A 10,000-nucleotide genomic window follows, 5' to 3' on the forward strand; every position below is an offset into this window, starting at 1 on the left:
ATTAATACATCTCCACATCTGAGAAGTCCATCTGCGTAAGACCTGGAATAAAGAGCTCCTGATCTAAAAGGGATCCGACCTTCATGGTTTTCTGGAAGGGTTTAGAAAGCAGGCTTGTTATAGCCTGGGCAGATGTTGTTGTGTTTAGCCCTGCCCCCTTATTTGATTGACGTGGTCCCATGGTACCTTTTATGGGGACTCGGGATAGTAAGATTCACATAGGAGCATCTGCATGAAAGTTACAGAAATGATGCATCAGTTAAAAAAAAGTTTGCATCAGGTACAAGTTGGCATTTGTATCGTGACGCATCGTTTTTATAATATTCACTTTTATTATTTAGAAAGTGACCAATAATTAGTAAACGAATCGCATCGTCCTCAGTTATGGAGATACCTGACTTTACTAACACCCTTCACAAAATCTTCACAAAATCTAGTGGAACATCTTCATAGAAGAGTGAAGCTTATTATAACAGCAAATGGGAACTAAATGTGAATTGGGATGTTCAGAATCATCTACTAATCTTTAGCAAAAGGGTTGTATAGGAAGGAGAACCTATCAATGGTCTGTGTAGAAGCCTACAGCAGGCTGGTCCTATCCAAAAGTCTGACTGGTTCCAGGTGCTAAGAAGAACCTTTCGTCTACACACGGACCTCGTAGAGTTTTTCATAAAGTTTTTTGTATAGAGTTCCTCCTTATTTGTGTTTTCTCCGGGTTGTCTGGTTTCACCATGTGGTCTAAAAACATGCAGCTTGGACGTAGGTGGATAGTGGATGCTGCATTGCCTCTAGGTGTGGTTGCGGATGCAACTGTGTGTGTGTGTGTGTGTGTGTGTTTGAGCACAAATCCACAGACAGACTGAGAAAACATAAGACAGTGGTTTATTAAAACTTCAGGGAATTTTGTTTCAGTTCTGAGTTTGTGAAAAAACAAAAGGAAGTAGTGAAACAAAAGGAGGAAGTAAGGTACAGTCTGGAACAGGTCAATGATCTAACCCCTATGATGAACTCTCGTTAATGTGTGAACTACCCTTTGAAGTGGAATCGTAGATTGTGAAAAAACTGGGCATCTGCTTAACACTTGTTTTTGGGTGGAGTTACATCTAAGCCCAATTTTTGATTCAAACATCATAATTTTTTACATATTAAAATAAAAAAGAACAATATAGTACTAGTAACAACATGCAAAAATATTTGGTGCAACATGCAGTAGAATCTCTTAACGCAGTTTTGAACCGGGGTTACTTTATCATAGGCATGAACAAAAATTTTACTTTAACATAGAAAATCAAACATCAATTTTCTCTTTTTGAAAGAAAAAAGTTGTATTAAATTTTTTAAATTTTTTAATTGAAGGGCTATATCTTAATGTATTTTTCTTTGTATTAATATCCATTATGAAATTCTTTCGGAATTTAAATTGAATTAATTTTAATTACCGCAGGAATCACTAAATTGCCCTTCAACTTGTACCATGTATTACCATGCGCGCGCGCGCACACACACACACACACACACACACACACACACACACACACACACACCCATTCGTTATGTTTAAAATGTGTAACAGAAGAATAATTCAGATTTTACCTGAAATTCTTTCTTTTTTTTTTTATCTATTTTTGTTTCTATTAAATTAAGCTGTCATAAGGAAAGAATGTTTTATTTATATATAAGTGACACGATGTGTGTGTGTGTGTGTGTGTGTGTGTGTGTGTGGGTGGGTGGGTGGGTGGGTGTGTGTGTTTCCTGTATTTCCTGTGCAGGTCTGTATGAGCTGTTGTCAGTGTTGCCATCTCAGCTTCAGATGTACATAAAGAGCACAGAAGATCGCTCATTTCTCCACACCATGTTCAGCTCTCAGGGCCTGCACTCACTTGTCAAGGTGAGCTTACACCTATGATCTGTGTGTGTGTGTGTGTGTGTGTGTGTGTGTGTGTGTGTGTGTGTGTGTGTGTGTGTGTGTGCATGGTAAAATATGAATAAAACATAGTAGCATGTTGTTATGGCATATAACGTATGAATAATTAGGTATAATATGAATATTAGTAAGTATAATTATATGTTTATTGTGGTAAAGTAAGTTACAGTGCACTTCTGAAGTTATTCTAGTTAGTTGTGAATATTTAAGACAAATAAATACAAGTAGCTTATATTCACAACTAACTAGAATAACTTCAATTTTTTTTAATTATTATCATCAACTAACTATAAAACTTATGTAAAACAAAATCTACTTGAATAGATTCATTACCTGCTTTTGGATCACTATCTTATTTTTAGTGTGTGTGTGTGTGTGTGTGTGTGTGTGTGTGTGTGTGTGTGTGTGTGTGTGTGTGTGTGTGTGTGTGTGTGTATATAAATGGCCTGCATGAATTTTTTGCGTAATAAATCATACTTTTGATAGAGTTCTATTTTTTATTGTATATTTGAGTTATTTCCTGCTCTCACTGACTGCTTCTCACACTGACACTGGAGACTCCTTCCACAAATGCTTAGTTCACTGAATTGAAACTGTTGCTATGGAAACTGCAATGTCAAGTGTGTGTGTGTGTGTGTGTGTGTGTGTGTGTGTGTGTGTGTGTGTGTGTGTGTGTGTGAGTGAGAGAGAGAGATCTGTAATTCTTTGCCAACATGACAGACACACACACACACTCTTACACATACTGTACTCAACACACAGCTGCACAGGAAATCCAGAACAATCTGTTAATTCCACCTGGGTTAGGTGTGTTTTCTGTGTGTGTCTGTGTGTGTGTGTGTGTGTGTGTGTGTGTGCTTTCAGTGGAATTGTGTACATTTCTATGTCTATGTAACTTTTCACTAATCAATGAAATATTTAATGTAAAGCCTATATATGTTTATTAACCTCTAGAATCTAGATGTACAGGCACGATGTTAGTTTAAACGTTTGTGTTTTCCAGCCGGAACTCTGGCGCGGGTTTACCTCAGATTGACCTTAGATTTACCTCAATTTACCTCAAATTGACCTTAGATTAACCTCAGGTTTACCTCAGCGTTGCCTCAGATTGACCTTTGATTAACCTCAGGTTTACCTCAGATTTACCTCAGCGTTGCCTCAGATTGACCTCAGTTTTACCTCAGGTTTAACTCTGATTTACTTCAGGTTTAACTCTGATTTACCTCAGGTTTAACTCTGATTTACTTCAGGTTTAACTCTGATTTACCTCATGTTGAACTCAGATTTAGCTAGAAATTATCTCAGGTTTTTCTCAGATTTATCTTAGCTTTACTTCAGGTTTATCTCAGATTTACCTCAGATTTATCTTGGGTTTCCCACAGTCTTATTTCAGGTTTACCTCAATTTTTTTCTCAGATTTACCTCTGGTTTTTCTTAGATTAATTTTAGCTTCACTTCAGGTTTACCTCAGATTTAACTCAGGTTTATCTCAGGTTTTACTCCAGGGTTACTTCAGATTTACTTCAGGTTTACCTCAATTTACCTCTGGTATAACTCAGACTTGCTTCAGATTTATTCAGATTTACTCCAGGTTTACCTCAGATTCGTCTTAGATTTACCTTAGTTTTACTTCAGTTTTAACTCAGATTCATCTCAGGTTTTTCTCAGATTACCTGTAGGACAGATGGTAGCTTGATGGTAGAGAGATTACATTTAGGAGCCAAAGGTTGAGAGTTCAAATCCCAGCCACACCAAGCTGCCACGCCTGGGCCCCTGAGCAAGGCCCCCAACCCCATAACTGCTCAGATGCATGAATGAAATAAATGTAAGTTGCTCTGAATAAGGGTGTCTGCCAAATTCTGTAAGTGTTCCTCAGGTGGAATATAGGTGGAAAACTATATAGCATTATTATTATTATATTACAAGAAAAACTGATTGGAATAATATAATTTAAAAAACTGAAATGGAAAATGCGGCTTCATTTAGAACATATTCACGGCTTTTGACCTCATTCTTAGGTCAAACTTCTGATGACAAACCCCTGTGCCACTGTGCCCTGTGCTCAGATCTCCATCGCATTCTCCGTTGGGTTCCTCTAATGCAGAGAGCCTTATTAGTAACGGTGGTCTGTCTGAAAACGAGGATGATTATTATTTTAATGCAGCAGCCTGCATCCAAAGTAAACACTGTCAGAAACCCAAGCCACCTTCATTCGTTTCCTGGTCTTAGAAAGCTCCAGAATCAACACATACACACACACACACACACACACACACACACACACACACACACACAGTGTCCTGACGGTATTTCAGCAGACGTTGTTCTCAGTTTAGTTCTTTCCACATGAAACGAGGATCGTGTTTCACGCTGATACATGTGTTTACTGCGGGATGATAATATCTCTTGAGCTTTACACCTCTTCACGGAGACCTTTTGTGTAAGACGTGTATCCTGGTGCTCTGACATCAAGCTCCTCCACGTACACCACCACCTGGTAGCTCTTATAAATCCTGATGGATTGGTGCCTTTAGTATAGTTAGTTGCATCCAGGATTTCTTTATGAGCCGTGAAACTAGATATTAAAGACTGCAAACTGTGATGAGGGTTCTCCTTGGGGTCGTGACCTGCACGTGTGCTAACGTCTGTGGTAAAGGGAACAGCAGTCTGAACGTTCAGTGCGTTTTTCATCATTGTATTCAACAAAGACTCCAAAACCATATTATGCATACTGGTGTAGGCCCCTCGGTTTAGACCTGGACGTTTTGAGGTGATATGAGATGGTATGATGAGGTGGTGCGATGAGGTGGTGAGGAAATGAGATAATGAGGGGATTTTAACGATGAGGCGGTAAGGGGATGGGATGAAGCGATGAGATTTTGAGGGGATGAGATGAAGCGATAAGACTGTGAGGGGATGAGATGATGCGATTAGATGGTGAGGGGATGAGAATGCGATGAGATGGTAAGGGGATGAGACGGTAAGGGGATGAGATTAGGCAATAAGATGAAACGGTAAAGTGATTAGATTGTGAGGAGATTAAGCGATGAGAGTGAGGCGATGAGATGAAGAGATGAGATGGTGAGGGGATGAAACTATGAGGTGGTGAGGGTATGAGGTGAAGCGATGACATGGTGAGGGGATGAGACGATGAGATGGTGAGGGGATGGGATGGTGAGGGGAATGAGACAATGAGATGGTGAGGGGATGAGACGATGAGATGGTGAGGGGATGAGACGATGAAATGTTGAGGGGATGAGATGGTGAGGGGATGAGACGATGAGATGGTAAGGGGATGAGATGGTCAGGGGATGAGATGGTGAGTGGATGAGATGGTGAGGGAATGAGACGATGAGATGGTGAGGGGATGAGATGGTGAGGGGATGAGATGGTGAGGGGATGAGATGGTGAGGGAATGAGACGATGAGGGAATGAGACGATGAGGGAATGAGACGTTGAGATTGTGAGGGAATGAGACGATGAGATTGTGAGGGGATGAGACGATGAAATAATGAGGGGATGAGACGGTAAGGGGAGAGGTGAAGCTATGACATGGTGAGGGGATGAGACGATGAGATGGTAATGGGATGAGATGGTGAGGGAATGAGACGATGAGATGGTGAGGGAATGAGACGATGAGATGGCGAGGGGATGAGATGGTGAGAAGATGAGATGGTGAGGGGATGAGACGATGAAATGGTGAGGGGATGAGACGATGAAATAGTGAGGGGATGAGACGGTAAGGGGAGAGGTGAAGCTATGACATGGTGAGGGGATAAGATGGTGAGGGGATAAGGTGAAGCTATGACACGGTGAAGGGATGAGACGATGAGATGGTGAGGGGATGAGATCCTCACATCCTCACCTCACCCTCCCCCCTCACCTCTCTCTCTCGCTCTCTCTCTTTCTCTCTCTCTCTGTGTGTTTGGTTTTTATTCCTTTATTCTGCTTTGATTTCCCGCCACCTTTTCTCTCTGTGCTGTTTTTAGATGAACCTTCCTCATATGGTTCACTGTTGCCTGTTTTTCAATGCATCTCCTTATTTACCCACACGTTTACTCTCTTACGCTCTCTCTCTCTCTCTCTCTCTCTCTCTCTCTCTCGTGTGAATCTTTGTGCTGTTTTTCTTTTTTGGCTCTTCTCCTTTGCACTCTGACTTTCATGCCATTTTTCACATCGACTCGGTTTTAATGCTCTGCTTCATTTATTCCTTTTCATCTCCTCTCCTCCACTTCTCCTCTCCTTCACCTCCTCTTCTCCTCTCCTTTATCTCCTCCAAGTCTTCATCTCCTCTTCTTCTCATCCTCCTCCTCTTATATACTGTAGCTCTTCTCCACCTCCTCCTTTCCTTTTCTCTTCTCTTCCTTTCCTCCTCTTTCCTTCTCCTCTCCTCCACCTTTCCTCCTCCTCTACTCCTACTCTCCTCCACCTCTTCCTTTCCTTCTTCTCTTCCTCTTCCTCTCCTCCATCTTCCCCTTTCCTGCTCCTCTCCTTCACTTCCTCCTTTCCCCATTTTCTCTTTCTTTTTGCCTTGTACTCCTCTATTCCTTCTCCTTCTCCTGTTCTCTACCTTCCCTCTTTCTTCATTTCCTTTCATCTTTTGTCTCTTTTTTTTTATCTTTATTCCTATCTTTTCCGTTATAGGTCCCCTGGTGGTCTAGTGGTTAAGATGCAGCGCTCCCACCGCTGCGACCCGGGTTCGATTCCCGGTCAGGGAACCATCCCCAGCCACTCTTAGTGCCGGTCCCAAGCCCGGATAAATTGGGGAGGGTTGCGTTAGGAAGGGCATCCAGCGTAAAACATGTGCCAAATCAAACGTGCGGAGGATCCGCTGTGGCGACCCCTAACGGGAGAAGCCGAAAAGAAAGTTTATTCCTATCTTTTCCGTATCCTCTCTCTTTTTTCTCCTCCTCCTTCTTTCTTTCTAATTCTCCTCTTTCTTCTATCATCTCTTGTTCCTCTTCCTCTTGTGTTCTCTTTTCTTTTTTCTTTACCACCTCTTACTTCTCTCTTCCCTTTATCTCTCCGTCTCCATTCATCTTTCTCCCCAGTTCTCTCTTTTCTGTCTCATCCTCCTCCTCTCTTCCTTCTTCTCACCTTCTCCTCTCATCTCAACCAACTCTTCCTTCCCTCTTCTCTCTTTTTTTCCTCCTCCTTCTCCTCTGCTCTTCCGTTCCTTCTCTCCTCCACTTCCTCTGCCTCTTTCTCTATTATTCCTTTTTCCTCTCTCATTTTTCATTCTTCTCTCCTTCTACTGTCATTTCATTCCAATCTTTATCCCCTTTTCTCTTTTTTTACTCCCTCTTCTCCTCCATTTTTCCACTCCTTCTCTCCTCCTCCTGGAAGTCCTGACCGCTCTGCTGTAAGCAAACATTAAGCCGGAAAAGTGTTTTATTCTTCTCGTATCTCAGTTTTATTCAGAAGATTATTTCTTTCCATTTTTAGTTACTTTTCACGTTTAATAGTTGATATCATTTCAAGTGGTTTCTTCGTTTCTGCAATACTCACGTGTTTGTATTTCTTTGTCTCTCTCTCTCTGTGTGTCTGTGTGTGTGTCTGTGTGTGTGTCTGTGTGTGTGTCTGTGTGTGTGTCTGTGTGTGTGTCTGTGTGTGTGTCTGTGTGTGTGTCTGTGTGTGTGTCTGTGTGTGTGTCTGTGTGTGTGTCTGTGTGTGTGTCTGTGTGTGTGTCTGTGTGTGTGTCTGTGTGTGTGTCTGTGTGTGTGTCTGTGTGTGTGTGTGTGTTAGATCCATGAGGAATTGCAGCACTATGAGGAAAGATGTCCAGCTCCTGTTGTGGACAGCGCTGGTGCTCTCGCTGAAGGAGTGAGTATACACACACACACACACACACACACACACACACACACACACACACACACACACACACACACTATACCAGACTAAACACACCTCACACTACACACAATGACTCCTTCACAAAAAATCGAACTTTACAACTGAAACTACTGAGTGCAAAAGTTTGCGAGTGCCCCTTACAGACGCGCGAGTGCCCCTTACAGACGCGCGAGTGCCCCTTACAGACGCGCGAGTGCCCCTTACAGACGCGCGAGTGCCCCTTACAGACGCGCGAGTGCCCCTTACAGACGCGCGAGTGCCCCTTACAGACGCGCGAGTGCCCCTTACAGACTTTTTTTTTTTTTTTTTTTTTTTTTTTTTTAATAACACACACACATTTACACATGCTAGTGTGTCTCATTGTTGGTAAGGAGGAAGAAAGAAATTAGATGGATGTCTGGGACATAGAAGGCGACAAGCTACCAGCCTGCAAATGGTGTAATAATGCATATGTCTGTGTCTGTGTGTGTGTGTCTGTGTAAAATGTGTAAAATGCTCATCTCTCTGTGGTTTGCGTAACATAAACGAGTGCTAGATCAACATGGCCACACACACACACACAGAAAACACAAAGGCTGTGTAAACCTCAGGAGTTTACTCTGGATTCGATCACACGTGCATAATAAACACAAAAGACGTTTTCCCCGGTGAGGCTCATTAGCAGGTCAGTTCTCCTGATGAGCAGGTCAGAAGCTGCACTCTTGCTCTGTAGACCTTCATCGTTGTGTTCAGAGGAGATGGACATGGTCGAGGTTTCAACTGACCTCCTGTGTGCTGAATCCCTACGTCCCATATTCCCTCACGTGTGTGTCCTTTTATGATCCAGGGCAGGGTGTGTGAGGTCTTACAGGACGTTAAGTGCATGATATGTAGGTGAAGAACATCCCAAGGTAAAGCTGTTGGAGTTAACTCCTGGTGATGGTTTTTGTTCTATTTCTCATTTCAAACTCATTTCATTTTATTTTCCTCTCTTCTTCGGCTGCTCCCATTAGGGGGCGCCACAGCGGATCATCCGTCTCCACATCTGTCCTCCACATCTGCCTCTTTTACAGCAACTACCTGCATGTCTTCCCTCACCACATCAATAATCCTCCTCCTTGGTCTTCCTCTTTTCCTCCTTCTTGGTGTCTCCATCCTCAGCATTCTCCTACTGATATACCCCATGTCCCTCCTCTGCACATGTCCAAACATCTCAATCTTCTCTTCTCCACTCTTTATCAATTTTGCACCTCTGGGCATGTCTTCAAATCCTCGTATTCACAATAGAAGTTCTAATCACAATCCAGTATTCACACCTGAACTTACTTTACTAACACACTTGTATCTGAAGGAGAACAAATTTCCACAAAATCTAGTGGAACATCTTCCCAGAAGAGTGGAGGTTTTTAAGAGCGTCCATTTTGTGTTTCTTGTGAAAGTCTCATCCTCTATTGGACCATAAAATTTTGCAATGGTATAATCTGATTTATGTAGGTGTGTGTGTGTGTGTGTGTGTGTGTGTGTGTGTGTGTAACCAAACTACCACCTGTCGTTCCTCGAGCCGTTTTACAAAAATTTCAGTGTTATGTTTCACTAATGGACCTCAGATTTATAGCGTGACGTAAACCTCTGTCTGGCCCGGGACTCCGTCTCACCTCGGACTCGTGCTCACACACACTTTGTGACCCGTATTCCGTTAGGAGACGCGAATATCAGCAAAGCGCACGTTCACTCACGTGTCCGTCAGGTGCAGTTCTGCATTTGTCCACTGGATGGTAGTAAGGAAATGTCAGCAGGAGCAGGGGTTGTCCTTGTGTCCCTCTGCTGTGTGTCCCGTGTGTCACAACCTAGTAGATGGACATACCAGTAGAAGTGTCCCCAGGTGTGTGTTAGAGACAAGGAGCTAAAGAGAAGCGGAAAACAATGGGGGACTAAAGAGGCAAAATGAGACGGTAAGACAATGATGGGAGAGATGAAGAGCAATTGGAGACACAAAGACGGACAGTGAGAGAGAATGAGTAGTAGTTTGGAGAAGACGAGAATGAGAAAGACAGGAAGAGAGATGAGAGAAGACATATATACAGAGACAAACTAAATCTGTGCAGGAACAGAGCAGCCATGTTCTCTCATCAATGATCATGATGTTCTTCTGTATAACTAACTGTTTCTCTCTGTCTTTTCTCCATCTCAGGTTTCTGAGGAGCTCCAGACAAAGCCACTGAGTGCAGACATCACTGAGCT

General features: G+C 42.6%; 1 protein-coding gene across 2 annotated transcripts in view; it reads left to right on the plus strand.

Annotated features, from left to right (window-relative positions):
• The window catches only part of mpp7a (MAGUK p55 scaffold protein 7a), a 105,996-nt gene that overhangs the window by 32,292 nt on the left and 63,704 nt on the right, over positions 1–10,000 (plus strand). For both annotated transcript variants that reach the window (XM_083557496.1, XM_083557497.1), the window contains exons 3-5: positions 1,770–1,888; positions 7,670–7,747; positions 9,951–10,000. The exon at positions 9,951–10,000 is cut by the window's right edge and continues 31 nt beyond it. In XM_083557496.1, coding sequence (XP_083413622.1) covers positions 1,770–1,888; positions 7,670–7,747; positions 9,951–10,000 — 247 coding nt within the window. The remainder of the gene's footprint in view (positions 1–1,769; positions 1,889–7,669; positions 7,748–9,950) is intronic.

The sequence above is a fragment of the Silurus aristotelis genome (assembly GCF_946808225.1).
Source record: "Silurus aristotelis genome assembly, chromosome: 12".
In the NCBI taxonomy this organism is placed as follows: domain Eukaryota; kingdom Metazoa; phylum Chordata; class Actinopteri; order Siluriformes; family Siluridae; genus Silurus; species Silurus aristotelis.